Source organism: Poecilia reticulata, linkage group LG1 (assembly GCF_000633615.1).
Source record: "Poecilia reticulata strain Guanapo linkage group LG1, Guppy_female_1.0+MT, whole genome shotgun sequence".
Lineage (NCBI taxonomy): Eukaryota > Metazoa > Chordata > Actinopteri > Cyprinodontiformes > Poeciliidae > Poecilia > Poecilia reticulata.
The window spans coordinates 19905148-19925891 of NC_024331.1; the positions used below are offsets into that span (position 1 = coordinate 19905148).

Sequence of the window (20744 nt, forward strand, 5' to 3'; positions counted from 1 at the left end):
ACTACAATAAAACTAAAATACTGGCAGGAATTTAAACAAATCTGCTTAATATCTGTTGCCAACAAGTGAAATCATGTGATTTCCAGAAAGTCAGATGGCCTGCGGTATGCAAACAAACATCTCTAAACCAACAAAGACAAACTATTGTCAACTGCAGTTCAGAGGAACAGAAAAATCAGAGGTGGATAAGGAAACAAGCTGCGAGATCACAAAAAGGCAGTGCTGATAAAAATCTGTGCTATTCCTGCATCTGGACATTTGGAGAAACAGAAGCCGTGAGTTTTCTCCCTTTTTCCAACTTTTTTCTCTGGTTAATGAATAGAAATTATGTAATTAAAATCGTAGGTTTTTTACAGACGGTGTGCAAAAGTGACATGCCTGCTGCAAAAATTACCTGAACATTTAAACGTTTTTGTTAATTAAACTTCAGTGTTGATTAGACTCTGCTATAATTACAAAACAATGCTTTGGGGCAAGATAAGTTTTAAAAACATTTTATTTGTGAAGGTTCTTAGTGCTTTTCTGGTTGCAACACATATTGATCTTTTTCCAGGCGTAGTGCCATGGTAATTTTGAAATCACTGACTTCTAATCTAATTCTCTTTGCAGATGAAGCACCAGGCCATGGTTTGCCTCTTGTTGTGGCTCACATTTGAGGTAAAGCTATAGATATTTGATCCTGTTACTATGGATACGATAGCATTTTGCTAAATTACTCATACCCCTAACTGTTTTACATAAGGTCACATTACAGTAACACACCAGGCTGTAAGAACTGAACCTCTATCTCAGACTAGAGTCTTTTAAAAAAACAGGTGTAGTCTGGGTACCAAGTAAATCCCATAATATCATTTTGCCACCACTATGTTTCATTTTGCTGACATTGTGTTCAGAATAGTGTGCAGTGTCATTACTACAACACAACACAGGGTCTTGCATACAGGACAAAAACCTTATTTAGGTCTCATCTCATTAACTAGCATACGTAATGAGAGTCAGAATGCTGCACAGTCCACATTCTTGATGAACACATATGAGAATTATGCCATCCACTGTGCCTGTCTGAACAACAAAAAATAAATAAATAAATAAAGCAAAAAACACATAGGACTGCAAAAAAAAAAAAAAAAAATGCAGTAAATTGTTTCATATTATTTTTATCAATGAATAATTACTGGGATTTTTTAAAGTGCCATGCTAATAATGTAACATAACATTATTTCCCAGTTTTAATTTGTAGACTTTTTACATTTGAAATGACTAAAATGATTATTTTATTTTAAGGGTATTACATTATAAGTCAATATTACAGATTTCTAATGGGGTCTGAATACTTCAGCAAGGCAAATGGAGTTGGGTGTCAGTCCTTGAAATCATGAATTATTTTTCTTTTATTTGCACAATTTGATCTTTTGTTCCTTTGCTTCAGCCTGCCCCATGCATGCATATCCGGACTTCTCAAGGCTCCATGGTGGAACTGCCCTGTTACACATCAGAAAGTGACATACCTGACGCAAAAATTACCTGGACATTTAACGGTGCTGTTATTCTTTCTGATTTCCTCGGTCACTGAAATATCCATTACTTTATACTCACTATCTGCTCTATCTTTTATCTGTGTGTGTGTGTGTAAATACAGGACAAAACATTAGTGACACTGCCCTGTCACCTGGCTCAGCAAAACATGTGAAGAAAGGTTTTTACGTCTCTATATCTTCTGTATCTGCTGCCAGCGAGGGCGAGTATGTGTGTGTGGCAGTGTGGGAACAAGGAGAGGCGACGACTACGTACAGCCTCACAGTTGGTGAGAAGTCTTTTACCAAAGATAAAGAGGAAGGATTTATCTCTTAAGACTGCAGTATGATCTCGCACTGAACATAAAAAAAAAAAAAAATCCAGTTTGAGTATAGAACTCGTTTTTAACAAGGCTACTGGTTGCACAAGTAATTGTATAACGTACAAAGTAGTGTGAAGCACTTTGATAAAGCATTATACAAGTACATACTATTTGCCGTTTTGAGAGTGTGTGGCTAGTGAAAATTAATTTACCATTCGAAAAAACTATCGTTGATCACAGTTAGCTCATAATTTAACAATGGGAACAAATCCTTTTACTTGCAGGGCCCAGTTGGTTTGAGTTGATTTTTTTTCCTTACGTATTAAATCGTCATTTGAGAACCGCCAGATTCTTATTGAAAAATTTGCTTGATGATTTGACCTGTTTAAAAAGGCAAAACAAAACGTGCAGGTGATGAATATATGGAAACTGAAAAAGCTGATGAGTTTGTGTCTTTCTGTCTTTCATCTTCAGAGTCTTTTCACACCACTGTTAAGGTGACCGAGGACTCGACTGCATACCTTCCATGTTACTTACCATCTTCCAGCGAAGATGGTAACATCTCTAATGCAAAGTGGTTCAAAGAAACCGGTGTTGGTAAAAAAACAAGACTAAACACAGAAGAGGACGACTCAGGAGATGCAAAAATTGAACTGGTTTTACCAAATGATCAAGATCAAACCATCATGATAAAAAAAACTAACATGGGGGATGCTGGGGTTTACATCTGTGAGTCTGCTGAAGGGAAAAGGCTGAACTCTTTACAACTTGAAGTTGAAGGTAGTTTTGATAAATATCTCTGCTAAACTTCCCCTGCATGACAAGGAAATTTTTGTTCATATAAAAATGTTTTATCTAACAGCATCTGAATTGATATTTCATTATCCATACTGTATGCTTAAACATTGTTTCAGCTCTTCCCAAATCTTCATGCAAAGACCTAATCGAAGGGCTGGTGCCCTGCCAGGACGAAAACAGCCGAACAGCCGAACCCATACTGCAAGAATCTATGACAGAATTTGCAATGAAGCTCTATTCCCACCTGAAACAAGAAGAGCCTTTGAGCAACATACTCTTCTCTCCAGTCAGCATCAGCGCCATGCTCGCTCACCTGTTGTTAGGTAACAAATACATCAGGAACCTTTTTTGACTATGACGCTTTAAAAAAAAGCATTAATCTCGCCACTTTTTTTATTCAGATTGGTTTTTTAGTTCAGTCAGTAATAGTTAGCGTCCTTTTTCAGATGTTGTAAATTTGCTGATTCATCCTTCCGTATTTCATTATCTGAAAGTTCCATCCATCCATCCATCCATCCATCCATCCATCCATCCATCCATCCATCCATCCATCCATCCATCCATCCATCCATCCATCCATCCATCCATCCNCCATCCATCCATCCATCCATCCATCCATCCATCCATCCATCCATCCATCCATCCATCCATCCATCCATCCATCCATCCATCCATCCATCCATCCAATATACTTTCTAGTCTTACAAACATTAGTAGCCAAATCACTTCTACAAAATCATTCCGTCATGGTACTTTCAACTTTTTGAATTTAAATGTTAGACATTTTATGTAGCTCTCCATGCTACTTTGACAAGGATGATTTTTTATTTTTAATTTTTACCCACAGGTGCAACGGGCAACACCCATGGTGCTCTGAAGAGAGCGTTATGTGTGCCTCTCGACTTCAACTGCGTTCACTCCCTGATGAAGAAGCAGAAAGAGAAGATGGGGCAGTCTTTGCAGATGGCTTCCCAGATTTACTATAACCCACGTACTGTGTCAGCAGTATTCAACGCAAAAACATAATTTTTTCCCCCCCCACTCATTTGTGTTGGTCCATCACAGAAAACACTTTACAGGTCATTCTGTTTTGTTTTTGTCCCCTTTTCTCAGAAATGAATCTGAGTGAGTCCTTCCTTAGCCAGTCTTTTGAGTACTATGGGGCAGAACCTACAAAACTGCTGGAGTCCAGTGAGGAAAACATGAGGATGATTAACGCCTGGGTGGCAAACAAGACCAACAACAAGATTACAAATATAATCAATGATGTATCACCAAACACTCAGCTGATCCTCCTCAATGCCGTGTCATTCAGTGGTCAGTAAAAACCCATCTCTGTGTACCAAATGCTGTGCAGATTTGAACACTTGCTTCTCGTCTGTGTGTTCATGTGTTGCAGGTCAGTGGAAGTTTAAATTTAATGACAAGCCAAAGAAAGGATTGTTTGTGAAATTCGGTGGGGATATGGTAAGGGTGCCACTCATCCATCATTCGAGATACTTGGCAACTATGACATATGCTCCTGACCTAAAGGCACAGGTAAGAACCGGCCAACTTCACCCACTCACTTTATTTCTGTATACTTGCTTTATCTGATTCTTGGTTGCAGGGTTAGGAGCTGGTCCCAACAACTGACGTTGGAGCACAAAGTATATAGAGAACCATAGCTTTAGAATAACCAGCTATATGATTTTGTATAAGTGGAGTAGTTTAGAATAACCAGAAAAAACACACTCATCTACAATGAAAACATCCCAACTTGGCAGGCGTTACATTTTTTTCAGTGTAAAGCATACTATCTACTATGATTCTTGAAAAATGACTAAATCAGAGCATCTCCAAAATTGAAGCTCATGTGGATTTTTTCCAGTTCTGCAGTGACAACACATTACTGCTACTGCAGCTGTCACTTTTTTTTTTATCTGGCAGCTTTTATTTTAGTCATAGATGGAATCTATTAACAATAGTTGCACTTAGTTTAGTATTTGATTCATTTTTGGATGCCCAGAATGAGCTAGGAAGTGTCACAAGTGGGTTAACATCCTGGACCTGTTAACCCTGCTGTTTAATGTTGGATAAGGGGAAGACAATGAATCTATTTGCAGAATGACTTTTAAAACGTTCCTGTCCCACAGGAACAATTTGGAAAACACCAACACTAAAGATGAAAAAAACTGGGAGAAAGAAAAAAATAGACTTTGTCTATTGGCGGAAGTTTTGTCTTGACATTATTGCCATCTGGTGGCCAACTTACTGTTTCAGTTGTGTACCTGATGACTGTTGCTACTCATGGTTTGACCCTCCAATGTGGAGTTGTTTTCTCAGTTCTTAAAGTTGTTGGCTCTGGCTGATATCTTTCCACCTTGAACTATATTTAATATTTTAAATATAAAAAGATCTAGGTCATCCTAAAGCTTTTCCTTTAGTCCTGATTATCCTTCTTTCATTACTGTTCAGACTGTCACATATTTGGAGCTTGCCATAGCAAACCATGGCAGAACATTGAAATGCCTTTTCAAGACATTTGACTGGATCTCGGCATGCGGGCAATTACTTCTGTTGGCATTTCAAGTAACCATGGCGACGTAATTAGCGAAAAAAAAAAAACTAGCCAAATTCAAATTAAAACAAATTCTAACGTACTGTTTTGTGTCAGTTGGAGTTGAGATAGAGATAGAATTCTGTCTTCCCCTTTGTGTCTCACTCACATGACAGTTTTCAGAGAGGATTAATTACATAGCACTGAACACTGAGGACGGAAGAGATGTAGGGAACTACAGAGATGCCGGAACACTCCGTTCGTACAGAGGAGGCAGAGCTTCCAGTTAGAACTACAGAGAGACCATCTTACTTACTACAGACAAGTATATATGTTTTATAATATATTTACCACCATTGATAAAAATAAAATATATATTTATATATGTTGACTTTCCTGCAAAATTCACCAACAGCTCAATTCTTAAGTAGTATAAGTAGTAATTCTAAAGAGCAGAAGAAATCTTGTGTTTTTTGAACAATAACAATATTTGTTAAGATCGAGCAATTTTTTTGTTTTTTCCTGGTAACGAACTGCTTCGAAGTATATATTTTTTATTTTTGTATTGAATGTTTGTTTTGTAATATATTTCCCACCAATGAACCAATGACAAAAAAACAAAAAAACATTTTACTTTCCTGCAAAATTCACCAACTGCACAATTCTCAAGTAGTAAATAATGTAAGAAAGAGAAGAAGACATCTTATGTTTTTTGAACAATAACAACATTTGGTGTTATTGTTCAATAACAACAAATTGTTATGAGAGATGCTCATCTCTTAGCATCTCTGTTGCTAAGAGATGAGCGTGTTTTCTGATAACCAAGTGCCACAAAGTAAACATCTGATTTTTACTTACTTTAAACCAGCTGTAAATTTCCTGTCTAAGCAGATAAGCAGTATCTAAAAATAACTTATGTTTTATAAACAATATTATTATTTGTTATTTATTTAGTGTTAAGATCAAGCGGTTTTTTTTTTTCTGGTAACGAACTGCTTCGAAGTATAAATAATTTTTTTATTTCTGTATTGAATGTTTGTTTTATAATATATTTGCCACCAATGAACCAATGACAAAAAAACAAGAAAACAAACAAAAAACATTCTACTTTCCTGCAAAATTCACCAACTGCACAATTCTCAAGTAGTAAATAATGTAAGAAAGAGAAGAAGAGATCTTATGTTTTTTTGAACAATAACATTTGTTGTTAATCTGTTGCTAAGAGATTAGCGTGTTTTCTGGTAACCAAGTGCCACAAAGTGAATATCTGATTTTTACTTACTTGCAACCAGCTGTAAATTTCCTGTCTAAGCAGATTGTTTTATAAACAATAATTAATTTGGTGTTAAGAGATGAGCGTTTTTTTCTGATAACGAACTGCCACGAAGTATAAATTTGATTTTTACTTTTGTGTTGAAAGTTTGTTTTATAGTATAGTCATCACCAATGACAGAAAAAAAATTCTGAAAAAGTCACCAAGTGCATAATTCTTGTTAAGTAGCTATGCAAGATAAGTAGTATTTCAAAAGAGCAGAGGAAACCATATGTTTTTTTGAACAATAACAATATTTGTTATTAATCTGTTGCTAAGGGATGAGTGCATTTTCTGGTAACTAAGTGCCACGAAGTAAACATCTAATTTTTACTTTTGCAAAAGTAAGAATCAGAATGCAGTGGATTAAAATTAGCACAAATATTGCTAATGTAGCTAGTGCCCACATTAGCAGTAGCCTTTTCTCTAAAATAAGCTTTTTAGCTATTTTGTTTATTTATTAACCATGCTAATAAAGTCTGAATGGAAGAAGTCAATGTAAGACAACATGCTAGTTATACCCCTTATGCCACTGATAGCATTTAGGATAACATTAGCATTTTGGCTCATTTAAGCTGATACACTAATTTTAATATACTGAACAGAGTAGGTTCATTTTACTCAACATGCTTATGGCTCTTCACATTGAATACATTGTAGTTTACTCTAGCATTGATGCAATTTTTTAGCATTAGAACGCTGGGTTCCAACAGACGAGAACATTTTGGCAGGCCCGTTTAAATTTCTTCAGAAATGTTCTAGTTTCCACAACTATCTTTATCTCTTCAATAGATCATTGTAAAATAGACAATAATAAATTATTAGTTATTTGCAGATTTCTTTGCTTTATTGTCACAAAATTGACAAAGGTCAATGAAGGCATTGACATGTGTCATATTTGGTTGAGATTCATAAATGAATTAAATATCAAAGATTACCAGAGTAAAAATTAAAATGCAGTGTCCAAATTTTGCCTGTATTTAATAAGAGAAGTAAACTATCTAAGCCAACCCAAGTCTATGTGACTCCACAATCCAGTGAGAGCAATTATTCACAAATGGAGAAAACATGAACAGTGGTGAACTTACTGCTTACCAAAAGTGAAACATTTTGAAATGTGTGGGTTTTGTCCTGACATAGACTTTCAGAAAAAAACATCATAACTACAGTCAAACATGGTAGTGATAGTGTGATGGTCTAACACTGTTTTGCTTCTCGACAAATTGTACTTCTCAATGGAACCATACATCCTTCCATTGATGAGAAAATCATGATGAAGAATTGACATTGACAAATGTGAGATCTTAAGATTAAGTGCATTTGGATCATGTAGCAGTATGATTTTTCAAAAGAGCACTAAGAGGACTACTTCTGAATGGCTTAAAACCTGAAAAAAATCTAAGAGGTTTTGGAGTGGCCTGATCAAAGTCCAATTTAAATCCTCTAACGTGGCTGAATAAAAGCAATTGCAAAGATGAGTGGGCTGGAGTATTTCTACTCTGTGTAAAAAAACCCAACCGATTGTCAGTTCTGCAAATACTAAATGAAAGTTGTTGCTGCCAAGGGTGGCATATGCAGTTATTAGAGAGCCCTCAAGTTTTGATATTGGATCAGGTTGGCTTTAGATAGCTTGTTCCTTTGATAAATTAAATTATCATTTCAAAACGACCTTGTCTGATGTTCGAATTTGACTTATGATGTGAAACCTTTGACAAAAAGGAGAAAGAAATACAGAAGAAAAAAAACAAGGTTAACACTTTCTCGCTGTATTGGCAAATTGTGGAAGTCTTCTTGTAGCCATTCCAAAAAAAAATGGCAACAAAAAAAAGATTGATTCTGTCTTCCACTGAAAAGCATGGGATGTGTTTGAAAGGAAAATGTTAAAAGACGTCCGCATAGAGATGTCTAGTGATCTCAATGTGGTTGGAATTGTTTAAATGGGCCAGGTGAGTAAGTCTGGCATTCACTGTGAATCTGGATATCTCCTGGGCTTGGATTATGTCACGTGGCTGATGATTGTCACCTCCTGATTAACTCACCTGTTATTTGTGGCGTGCAGCTGAACTTTTATTGTCTTTTCTGACTTTGTTGTTGTAATTCTAAAGAAGACTTAACACATTTTGTTTGTCCATAGGTTGGGAGGTTTGCTCTCACAGGTGACAACAGTCTCTACATCCTGCTGCCATTTGGCAACAATCTGTCGGACCTGCAGCAGATGGAGGACAAGATGACGGACGTAAATGTGCATCAAATAATTGAGCTTGTAAAGGCGGTCCAGCCCCAGAACTTGGAGGTCACTCTGCCCCAAGTCAAGCTGGATGTGGAGCCAAACATGAACATGCTCCTCAAGAAATTAGGTTTGCTACTCTTCATATTCAGATGTTACTCATGCACCGGCGCATTTAGCCTACCTTAATCAGCGCCATGATGACGCTGCTTGTGAAATATGTTGCTTCGTCTGCTCTTTGATCTCACTTTCATCCCTCTAACCAGGCCTGTCATCACTTTTTGAGGGGCCCAGCCTGTGCGGCCTGTCCTCAAACGGCGATCTGGTTTTGGATGATGCCAAGCACAAAGCCTTCCTCGCCCTGACCGAACGAGGAGTTGAGGCTGGCGCTGTCACCAGCTTGTCGTTCTCTCGCTCCTTCCCCACCTTCAGCGCTCTGCGGCCGTTCGTCTTGCTGCTGTGGAACGACCAGGCCAACGTGCCACTCTTTATTGGCCGAGTGTTAGAGCCATAAGAAGCAAAATTGGAGAGAGGCACATGAGCAGAAAACAAATGGAGTCTGCCTGTCGAAGAGTAAACCATGCAAGATAGCATCAGTTTATTTCTGAAACTTGATGCAGTAAGCGGTACCTTTTAAGAAGTACGGTGAATGTTTATGTGGTACACTTATGACAAATAAATGAAAAATACACATAATTACTGTCTGACTTATATTGTTATAGGGATAATTCACACCAGGCACTTTTAGTCATGGTTTTTGTCAACCACCATCGTTTCTTTCGAAGGTTCATACAAGAGCATATCAACCCAATGCTAGCTGTTAGCTTTAGCTTCCAGAACCAGCTAATCCAGAGTTACGCTAACTAAAAACACTGAGATTTCTGCAGATCAGGGTAATTTGGACAGCACATTAACATAGCTTAAGTTACAATTTAGCTACTCTTATTTTACTTTTAGTCGAGTTTTGACAAGCACATTTTTTCTGTCTTCTGATCGACTAAACTTTTAGTAAAATAAAATATGAAGTCATTTCGAAATGATGGTTTAACCAGTCGTAAAAAGAGTCATGATATACCTGTTTTGGTTTTCACCACTCTTCTACTAACTCACCATCTTGGAACAATTATACTAATCTAAGACAGGAAGAAATCTTACTGAAGGGAAGATAGTTAATTAAGATCTTTTTAGCAAAAACCCACTTTGAAATTTTGAAGTGTCCCTTTAGCCGGTTGAATAAAAAGCCAAGGTGACACTCAAAGCAGGACAAAAGACCACTGAAACAGTTTCAGTTTATTTTGCGAAGTAGTTACACAAACCCAACACAGGATGGCAGCCATACTGTGGGATTGACAATGACAATAAATACACAGGGACTCCACATCGCATTCCTGCGTCAGCCCTCCTGCATAATCACCACTGTTTTCAATTGAAGGAAGACAAGTGTTAAAGTCTGTGACAGTAAAGGATTTCTTAAAAGCAAAAGCTTGCTTTGTTGAGCACAGCAACTGAGCAAAAATTACCCTGAATAATTTTATTCACAAACAAACACACACACACACCGCATGGATGGCACAGACTGTAAACACATCAGTATTCAGAGAGATCAGTTGGAGTCGCACTCTATTATGCAAGCTGATGGCAATTGCTAAACATGCAGCTGTATTGCAGATAAATGATTACGCAAGCAAAGCAGGGGTCAATAGACAAGAGCCTGAAAATACTGCGACTGTAAACAACAGAGCCAGAGATGCACAAAAATAAGCAACAATCCGGCCAGAAACGTGAACTCCATTTGATCTCCATTACCCAGCCTCAGAGTAAACAAAGTGCAGAGTATTTCCAGAAATAACATGAGCTTGCTGTTTGGGTTGATTATCTCACTGCTGACGTGCCGAGACGTTAAACGTGCATAGAGAAAATACACAACAAACCCGCCCAGATTTTTCTAATCCAGTTCCTAAAGTTATTAAAAGACGTAATTGAATATTTGGTTAAGCCTCCTAAATCTTCATAATACCCAAGCCCTTTTTTTTTTTTTTTAGGTTGAACACAACAAAAACACTGAAGGATCCCAAGGTTGTTGAAGGACATGACAGGATATGAGCAGCTGGATCGATTATCAGTTAGCAATCTCCCCGAGGCAACTGACCGACTGTGTTCTTTTGTATGACCAAAGATTACATGACAGAAGTGAAGGTGTGCATTCGATATCCTGGTCAGTATTAAGACAATCAAGGGACAATTTTATACAGAAACAAAATGTAGATTTATTTTTAGACAGCCACAGACCATGCATGTAGAGATGGTCGTGTGAAAAGCTTTGTAGCTCGTCAGAAATCTGGATGTGAGGCTTCAGCTCCAAGACCAATTATAGCTTCTGTTTAGTTATGCGCCAGGCTGAAAATGTCTTTCTTATGTCCTAAAAGCATAGTTTTTTTGAAGTGTTTCTAAAAATTAGTTTTTGACAAAAATCTCTGTTCTTTTGAAAGAAAAATAATGTTAAGTTTTTGCTAAATACACGAGTTAGGTTTTGCTAAATACACAAGGTCTAAGTTTGTTGACAGTAATACAGATTGAGTGCCACAATTTCACAGTATAAACGTTGTGATGCAAAGATTAAAAAAATGAATTGTATCGTTGGAAAACAAGTTTTTTTAAAACCCGAGCCAATCAGCTAATAGCTTGCTAGCTGTATTTTCAGCAGTGCCACCTTGACCAGACAATCTGTGTCTCCAGCTGAACTGGACTTTGTGTACTAGCAGCCTTCTGTAAGCCAGCTGAGTAGATTTTAAACCTTGGAAGTGGTATCACAGAAAAACTTTGTGTTTATAAAGCAGTTAAAAGGTTGAGTGATAGCAATAACTGACCCATTTCTAATTGAGGCTAAATCATAAGAGGGAACTCCGTTTTGTTAGCCTGTAAACTGCACAGAGATACTCAGTAAATAACGAAGTTTGACAGACAAGGAGATCACTATCGATCTTACCCACATGATCAATGCATCTAAGATTCTAAGATTCAGGCAAATGTCTATAGCAGGAAAGCATGCAGCAGTGGATTAAAAGATATTTTTTAGGCTTGGTCAAAAGAAACCAAACAGCACAGTCTGATTTTTATCAATGAAAAATGGTAACATTTCCCCGCTTAAAGAAAACGTTGCATCACCATTGTGTTTTGTTAAAGCAGTAACAGAGTCACTGCAATATGGTAAATTATCTTTAATCTGGCTGAAAATTGCTTCAGTAGTTCTGTAGCAAGCAACACATCCAAAAGCAAAATGAGATGTCTGCTTCTCATTAACAAAAGTGCAAAAAAAAAAGAAAAAAAGAACATTTCGTGTTTTCTTTCTCAGGCTCACACCGCTGACAGTTTTTTGTCACTATCCTGCAGCCACAACGCTGTGGCCTGAGGTGGCTACAGATAATTTCTCTGCTGAATAAACCGTTCTTGCCTTTTCGTCAATATTTCTTCACACCTCGGTGCGCCTGAAGTCGGATAGAAACATTCTGAATGGGGCGTGAGGAGAATACAGACAGACACATGTTGCACATACAGAAAATGTAGGCACTCGTATTGTCAAAACTCCCACACACACACACGCACGCACACACGCATACACACCCCTACACACACACACACACGCAAACACACACATATAATGCTGACACATTACTGCCTGACACATAGGTGATAGAACACCACTGCCACAGACAAATAACGAAAAGACATAACACAGAAAAGGTAAAGGTACGAATCCACCGAATGGATCATCTTTGTGCTTTACAGTATAATAATATGGTGTCTTATTTTGCATCAGATCGCGACGACTACTTTAAGTTAGAGACGTTTCGACAACATCCTGAAACTCCTGTTACTATGTACCACATTAGAAGTCACAAGGGTGTACAAATAGCTGGGCACTTTAACCGAATGAGCCTCGGATGTGTCTGTTCGGTGTCAATTTGGATGAAAATGTTCGACTTCCACAATGCGGTGAGAGGTCTACGCACAACTTTCAGCGTAATGTTTTGGCATGGCGACACTTCAATGAGGACATGATCACAATTTAGTTTACCTTGAAAAATAAATTGATTCATATTACACCTTGTCACCATCACTGAGATTAGTATGAGTATATTCTAATACGTCGTGCCTCAGTTAGCGGCAACACATGACAATTTAGATTTGTAATGAGATTATTATTGCATCTTTTATTCTTTGTTCTGGTCGCTGCTGCTGCTGTTGGACTCTTGTCAACCGTTGTTCAAGTGAGACAAACGCATCTGTGCTTGTGGGTGTGCCTTTGTCTGCGGGAATGTCTTGGGTAATCTAGTCCGGCTTGTCGCTGCTCGGGGCACCTTGCTGCGTGAGCGTGTGCCAGTATTCAACTTTCTTCCCTTTGTTTTTGAGACACTCGAACCAGTGTTTAAGTCTCTGTCCGCTTGCATTGATGCCCAGCTCCACTCCGCCTGCCAACACAAAAGTAAAAAAAAAAAGAAAAGAATAAACAAAGCAAAAAAAAAAAGCAACAAAACATGAGCATTGAGTTAGTTTATAGTTTTTATGTTGAATACACATTTTTCCTGAAGGGGCCACATAACATGACAACATTTCCAAATGCCTCAATTTACTCTTCGAACATGAAAATTGCAGACTTTTTCTATGCCTGACCTTGGCTTTAGAGGCTTGATGGAGGCTGTATGTAAAATATCTTGTCGTTACCAATTTTGTCACAATTTATGCTCAAACAAGCAAAAGTATAAAACATTTTTGCAAAACTGAGAAATCACAGCTAAAAAAAAGATTATCCATTTCTTGGTGGGCAGTGAGCATTTATAGTTGACAACATGTCTAAGCTATATTACTCAGTGGCCCAATTAAAAAATAAGTTTTAATAAACTGAAACATCTTGGCTATTAATGCAGTGTCTTTACAACGTAAGCTGTATGTTCTCATTCTTCTCAGACTACAAATGCAGTAATATCCAAGGTCCATACTTTCCATGTGTATTAATAATATTTGTATTGTCTTTGCTGAAAGAATAATGAGAATTTTTTAATATAAATTACACTCCATTCCATATTTATCTCGGAGACATGTTGTCTCTATAATGATATTGTTACAAGCAACTCAGTCACAGAGGAGCCTGTGCTGAATGCCGGCGTAGAGTTATGGATGGAAATTATGGCTCATATTTAACAATTTTATGAGCAACTTAATTTTCTCCTATGACAACAAAAGTGAACACCATCTCTCATTATATCCAGAAAGCGTCTTGCTGCTGGTGCACAGCCTGTCCTGCAGTTTTGATGTGTAAAGAATGTGAAAAGGATTTGTGTTGTTTCTATTTACCAGCATCGACAAATGTTATATTTACCCCCATTCTCTCAAATCTCAAGGAAAAAATACAATCTTTGTGCACAAATTGATATTATTACAGCAATATTTCAATTGACGCTTAACTCATTTCACTCTTTTAAATTCCTATCAGCCCTAGTTAAAGCATTTAGGCTTCAAGTAAACAATTAAAACCAAACTTAGATGTTAGGCGAGAATGCATATAGAGTCTAACATGAAGATTTTATGCATAACTGCAGAGGATGCTGAGCAACCACCTCCCAGGTAGTATTGGGGAAAAAAGTCAGGCTAACACATTGTCTTTCCTTGTGGAAATCGATCGCAGACTTTTGAAATGATGGATGAATCCTTTGCTGTCAAATCTGAAACCAATGTGAACCTTGCAGTGTCTCTAATGAAATCCTAAGCCTGCTCTTATTTTTTTCGTGAGTCATTATGCTGTCATTATCTAGATTCTGATTAGTGTACTGCTAACGTTGCTCATTTTAACCTCGATAGAGCTTTCGCTTAATGAGCGTTTTAAGGACTACGCTATCTGTCTGCCCTTTTGCTCAGATACGGTCGCACACTTGGCCCCGGAAACACGGCGACAGCTGAAAGCCGAGCTGAAGGCGACAAAACGGCACTTCAAATCCAACGGGTGCAGCTATTGAGGCTCCATTCATAATTTACACAGTATATGTGTACTGCTTGTCAGCATTCATGGTAATGAACTGACAGTGAGACTCACTTATTGAAGCAGAAACAGACCTAAGCCAAGATTCGAGATGAAAAGCAGAAGACACAGAAAAACTGAAGGGTTGTTGGAGAAGTAGATGAAAGAGAAACCAAGATAAAAAAAACATGTTCCTGATGAGTTTAAGACAGGGAGATGGAGGCAGTTGTTACACAGAGGTTATTACAAAGCTCTCCCCATGCCTGTGACTGCACAGTTAATGGGGCATGGAGGTAAACAAAACCTTTTGGTTACATCGACTTCTAACAACGTCTTGGAAAATGACAACCCCAAGCAAACAAGGCAGGATTGCTGATCTGCGACTTATCTAATTTCTGCCTGGGATGCTGCTGCGGGCGGGAGAGGAGCCGCCTTTACGCAATATAGCTCATCGTCCGGAGCCAGTTTCCGGTGGAATAACAACACTTGCTGCGCCCACATAACTCCAACTCCAGAGGATCGATTAGGTGTTTGTTTTTTTTCAGCCGGCAAGGTGCTACAGCCAAATAAATGGGTAGCCATTCAGATGCTGCTTGCAGGACAGGAAAGATGAGCATCCAAGGGAGGCGAGCTGATAGAGACACAGCTGAGGATAAAGCACGGCCTTTAAAAGCTCATTAAATCTTGATCTCCTGACATATTTTAAGCAAAATTTTGTTTTGCTGCACATTTTTTAACTTTAGGTTTCATCCCGCATGTGATTTAGGTGTCAAATCCATAGATCTTTACAGGGAACCACGGTGATAGACAATGTTTGGGCAAAGTCATGTAAAATATGGATGTCTTCTTTGCTACAATCTATATTCTGTGATTATGCAAATGCTATTCAAGTTTGCATTGATGAAAACATAGAAACGCTTCCTTTGAACTCATTAATCATTCATATAACTGGTTTCCCTGCAGCACGGCTGAGCAGCAGCATGTGAGGAGAACAAAATGAATGGTGAAAAAAAAGAAAACCCCAGAAATCGCTCAAAGTTGGCCAATGCCACCCGATTCTGTTGAAACAAAGTTTTATTTTTGAAAGTTTAACCCTCAGAAGTATTCAAGATCAAGTTTTTAAATAACTTTTTAAATAACTGACCATTTAAACTACACAACCATTTTGAAACAATAAGTTTTGAAATCCCCAAAAACAAGACTATGATAAATCATTTTCAGACTTTTTCTCTTCTTTTATATATGGTATTTATCAAAAAACAACCTGATTGTATAAGTGTACAAGCCTAAAGCTACTTTCCTGAACCAACTTTCAGTTAAATTTCAGCTTTAGCTTTTCTTTAGTGGAAGTCAGTCAATATCCCACACCTTGACTTGGTCATATTTGGCCTTCTTCAGGTCATCCTAGAGATTTTCTGTCAGATTTAAGTAGTTCTTATCTCTGCTCCAACCGTCATAAAACTTTTATTTTGTTCAGGTGAAGCTATATCTGTTGATTTGGATGTAAACTTGAGCTCATATTGATGGTGAAACAAACAAATTTCTCTTCATTTACAGTTTCCTGAGACACCTGAAGGTTATGGGTTAAATCTGTTTGTATTTAGAACTGTTCATAATCTCATCCACCTCTACAAATGAACATGACTGTTATGTGGTGTGCATAATGTTTATTTAGCTGTACTCAGTGTTGTCTGTGCCAAACATACTTTTTGATGTCTTGGCCTGAACGTTTAAGTGTGGTTGATGTTTTCTTTGGAGGAAAAGGCATCTGTCATTGTCACATGTGGATCACATCCAGTGATGAGAAATTCCCGTGGCTGCTTTAGAGTCTGAGAGCTTTCACATAGGAAGGAGTGGGTGCTGCAGTTTGCTTTAAAACCCACTGTGGGGTTTATAAGTGCTGATCTAGACTGAAAACAGCCTTAGAGCCAGGTCTGGCAGCAGGAACGCAGTGCAGCTTTCTATTTTATGAATTGTGGAGAAAGGTTTAGTTTCAACAGGGGTCCTGTTGTTCATCATTTTTTTCAAATGCGGATAACAGAATGTTGAAACTTTGTTTTTAGTTCCTTTCTCCTGAAAATGAGATCATTTTGACCCTTATCAGCCTCTCGGCAAGCTAAAGTACAAAAATAACAAAATGTGAGGAAAACGCGGCTATGACATATAAATTTTACTTCAAGTTAATCAGATTCTTAATAACTGATGAATGTTGCGAACCAAAAAAAAAAGACTTAAATGCTGGATATAAATAAAAACGTATTACAACAAAGTATTAATTTAAGGGTGTTCACCATAAACAGGCCTGTTTGTTCTTTAGCGTTTATCACACATGGTAAATTTCACAACAAATATAAGACAGTTCGAGAGCAATCCGTGTTGGTTTGATATTTTTGTCACAAAGCTCTCTGTTTAAAATATGACTCACGAAGCAGATCACATGTTCATCTGTGTGCTAATCACCCTCAAATTAGTGTCAACATTGATGCATTGTTTCCCTTCCATTTACCTATAAAACCTCGCCTCCTACATATTATTTGCTGATGACCTGTCCCTATCAAAGAGCATCTCAGACTCGCTGCACTCTGATGCGTTGGGATTAATGCTGTTCTCTTTAACAACCTGTTTTTTTTCTCTCTCTCTCTCTCTCTTCCCTCCTTTGTCTTGCTGTTATTTTTCTCTTGGCCCTAATTAACCGAACTGGCAGGCTGCTGTAGCTGAACCTGTAATGATGATGGTTATGGGAATAGATGGATGTAGTATTGACGGCCCTTCCGCCCCGCAGGGCTGTAACTCACCGACCTCATCCAAAACAACAACCCACACACCTGATCACCTCACTCTGAACCGTCTTGCACACGTTAGTTAAAGTAAGACGGTGCGATTTGAAGCCCATTGAGCTAAATATGCTGGTAAGCCATTGTCACCACATTCTCCAGCATCTCATGCAGCTCCAGTGGCGCCTCGTCGCCATTATAGGCAAAGCTGTTTAGCAGTCTGATTACGCTTCAACCATCTGATGGGCTAAATTCACGGTGAATAAGGATCCAGAGACACGCATCAAGCTTTCTGAGCTTTTCGATTTCCCGTCTTCATTTCCCATTCCACTCGGATTCCTCTCTCCCATTCAGTCGCTCCCTCAAGCCTCATAATTACCCCTCATATTTCCTCCATTTTTAATCCTTCTCTATAACCACTCTTGGCCTGGTTTTTAAAGTTTTTTTYTTTTTTTTTTTTTTTTTTTTGCAGATGCTATGCTTTCATCTAAACATAGTCATATTCTTTGCTGTCGCTGCTGATTTCCTCTTTGAACAGTCTCGGAGCTTACCTATGAAGTCGTTACTCATTCCCAAGTCATAGTCCCACACGGAGATCTCCAGGGTTTTCTTTGCCAGCTGGTCCAAGGTTACTTCATATGAAAATTCCTGTGCAGGTGGCGCACATAAAAGAACATTTGAATCAGTTATTCGCAAACACGGCAATGGAAGCGGCTTCATTTGGTAAATTTTCATTGAAAACATGTTAGATTGGTGCTGAGAGCAAGATCCGGAGGTAAGAAAAGAATCTGAAGTGGTTTTAAGAGCGATGCTTTTGCTGCAAGCTGCAGATCGTTCACAGCTCAGAGGGGAAATCAGGCGAGTTGACAGGTGTGCATTTTAGATCAAGAGGGAAACATTACCTCATTAAATTCAGGATTGAGAGTCTTTTTCTTCACTGATGTCTTGTACTTGGACTTTTTCCCCATGTCTGGTTGCAAGATGCTGAGAAAAAGAGAAATAACACACCAGGTTTGCAGAGAGTGCAAACTCTCAGTCACACACAAATAAAAAAAGTAGATGAAAACAACATACATTGTTTACAAAAGCCCATTTTTCATTCAATTTTCCACCAATCTATTCTAAGAGAAGCATGTGCTAGTTAGAAATGTTAAGGAAATTAGATTAGATTGTGTTCTTCTGCCTCCTTTATATATTATATATTAGTAATTAAAATAAATTTGGCCTGAACGCCACAGAGCAAAGTTTATACTTCAAAAAGATTTAGGCAACCGGTATACTTTTTAATTCTACTTGCCATGCAAACCAAGGAGAGCATTAACGACCATGCATCTGACTTGAGTGCTTGTGTGTTTGGCACCAGCCTCAAGTCTGTAAAAAGAAAAACAGCTTAACCTCCTGCAGCCTTTCATGTTGACGCAAAGTTTCAACATTATTCCTGATGTCTTTTTATTAAGCATCCCTGCTGAATACCAGAAACTAATGAGTGAGAATGCTCGCAAATCGCTTTTTATGTGATAATTGTGACCCAAAAGTCCTCTTAACAAAGGCAGGGACAGTGCAGGAGGGGAACAGAGAGACTGTGAACCACAGCGAAGATCATAATCAGGCAGAGGAGGCAGGAATGTACGCTCCAGCGGAAGAGGCGGCAGAAGGTTTGCTGGAGGGTAAGAGGAGTCTTCATCAGCATAAATTCAGAGTCAAGATGTTCAGGTATTGAAATATCTCACTCATCCAGCCACAACTACCCCGCCGCCCCCACAAGCGATGAATCCCAGCCTGACAGTTGAAGCATGAGATGGGCTCGGAGGCTGTCACAGTCAGAGAGAGTAAAGGCTGGAGGGATTAAGGTGGGGCAGAAAAGGAAGGACGACCGGGGACTTAACGGAGAGAAACATTGCCAAATAAAGACTGAGGCCATATGCTGTACAATGACAAGTTTACTTTGTGAAAAAATGTTTTTACAACTGAACAGAGCTTATTGAAGAGCTCTTCATAAGCAGGTCTTGTGGCTTTCTGAAGGTCTTTGAAAGTTTTCTTTAGGATTTTGGTTAATTATTTTCTTTACTTTAAAACATATTAATTGTCCTACAAGTGTTTTATTTTATTTTTTGGTTGTTTCTTTAAGCCACTTCAGATTCACCTTTGATTAAGAGAAGTACAAAAAAAACAAAAAAACTTTACATTTAAGCCAGGTGGAACAAGAAGGCTGCAGGTTTTCAACTTTAAATTTATGGCAGTGGTTTCCTAATCTTCACATCATTTCAATTAAAACACACAAGAACTTAATTTCTTCATCAGCCTTAATTTCAAATGTCCTCCAACAGGTTGCAGTAAAACCAGACACTCTTTGGATTTTCAGACATGGACTGGTTTTTACACACAGTCCGCAAACTGTCATACAGTCTGAGGTCGGAGCCCTGCTTTGTCAGATCCGAAGCATTTATATGTGTTTGTTTGAACACTAAACTGTATCCAAGTTTTAACCTGACCCAAGCTGTCGTCCTCTGACAAAATGTAGCATGATGGAAACATGGTCGTTTTCAGAAATATTGGAAGAACTGTCTTAAGTCTGATGTCATATGAACATAATTGTACTCTACTAGTGGACAGAAACAACCTACGTTCTAACGTCCAGTGTCATTACACATTCAAGCTTTTCAGGCTGAGCGCTGAAAAGATGCATTCTGGATGTCGCCAGAGACAAAGTTTAATTTGTTTAATTTGTCAACATTCTCCAACCAGAACCTTTGCACTCTCGTACAGCAGCAGCAACCGTGTGAGAGTTTCCAAAACACAGTGAGGACAGCACATTTGTTAGAGGTAGACAAGGAAAAGTACATTTTACACCAGCGTCAGTAAAGCCATAACTGGTTAAAATAAATAGTCCTTAGCTTCTCATGAACATCAATTTGTGCATAATGATGAAGTTTATGACAGTTTGAGTCCAAGTCATCCTCATCATTTCCTCACGCTTGTCAATCTTGTGTAAGACAGGTTTAGATGTATCTCAACAAAAATGCACATTAGGCAAAATTCGCAGCAAAATATGTCCAACATAAACTTGGACAGAGGTAGCACCAAGCAAGAAAAATACACAGCAGAGAAAGAAATTGCCACTTTGAAGCTTGACTAAAATCTGCAGCTCTGAACAACTCAAATATCTTCTGGTGAATTTTTTAATGGTCAGAATAGACAAAGATAACGTTTTTTGGCCAAACAGACTAAAAGTGTGGTTGGGGGG

At 38.2% G+C, this 20744-nt stretch overlaps 2 protein-coding genes across 2 annotated transcripts in view; one reads left to right on the forward strand and one right to left on the reverse strand.

The window, feature by feature from the left end:
- Positions 1 to 134: 134 nt before the first annotated feature.
- On the forward strand, positions 135 to 9409 carry serping1 (serpin peptidase inhibitor, clade G (C1 inhibitor), member 1). The gene is made up of 11 exons (XM_008413458.1): positions 135 to 275; positions 610 to 657; positions 1430 to 1538; positions 1640 to 1804; positions 2312 to 2617; positions 2752 to 2958; positions 3483 to 3626; positions 3749 to 3952; positions 4035 to 4174; positions 8621 to 8843; positions 8980 to 9409. Exons 2-11 carry the CDS (start codon positions 610 to 612, stop codon positions 9225 to 9227), a joined length of 1794 nt encoding a protein of 597 aa, XP_008411680.1. The 5' UTR covers positions 135 to 275; the 3' UTR covers positions 9228 to 9409.
- Positions 9410 to 9984: 575 nt separating this feature from the next.
- The window catches only part of doc2g (double C2-like domains, gamma), a 44048-nt gene continuing 33288 nt past the window's right edge, over positions 9985 to 20744 (reverse strand). The window contains exons 9-11 of the mRNA XM_008413470.2: positions 18403 to 18484; positions 18052 to 18148; positions 9985 to 13182 (exon numbers count right to left, since the gene is read on the reverse strand). Of these exons, the coding sequence (XP_008411692.1) occupies positions 13043 to 13182; positions 18052 to 18148; positions 18403 to 18484 (319 nt within the window). The 3' untranslated portion in view covers positions 9985 to 13042. The remainder of the gene's footprint in view (positions 13183 to 18051; positions 18149 to 18402; positions 18485 to 20744) is intronic.

Bases quoted from the DNA above. Each gene is read 5' to 3' on its own strand.
- serping1 (XM_008413458.1), top strand. From the start codon at position 610: ATGAAGCACCAGGCCATGGTTTGCCTCTTGTTGTGGCTCACATTTGAG. The intron at 1,539-1,639 runs GTGCTGTTATTC...GTGTAAATACAG, and splicing joins AATTACCTGGACATTTAACG to GACAAAACATTAGTGACACT. The intron at 4,175-8,620 runs GTAAGAACCGGC...GTTTGTCCATAG, and splicing joins CTCCTGACCTAAAGGCACAG to GTTGGGAGGTTTGCTCTCAC.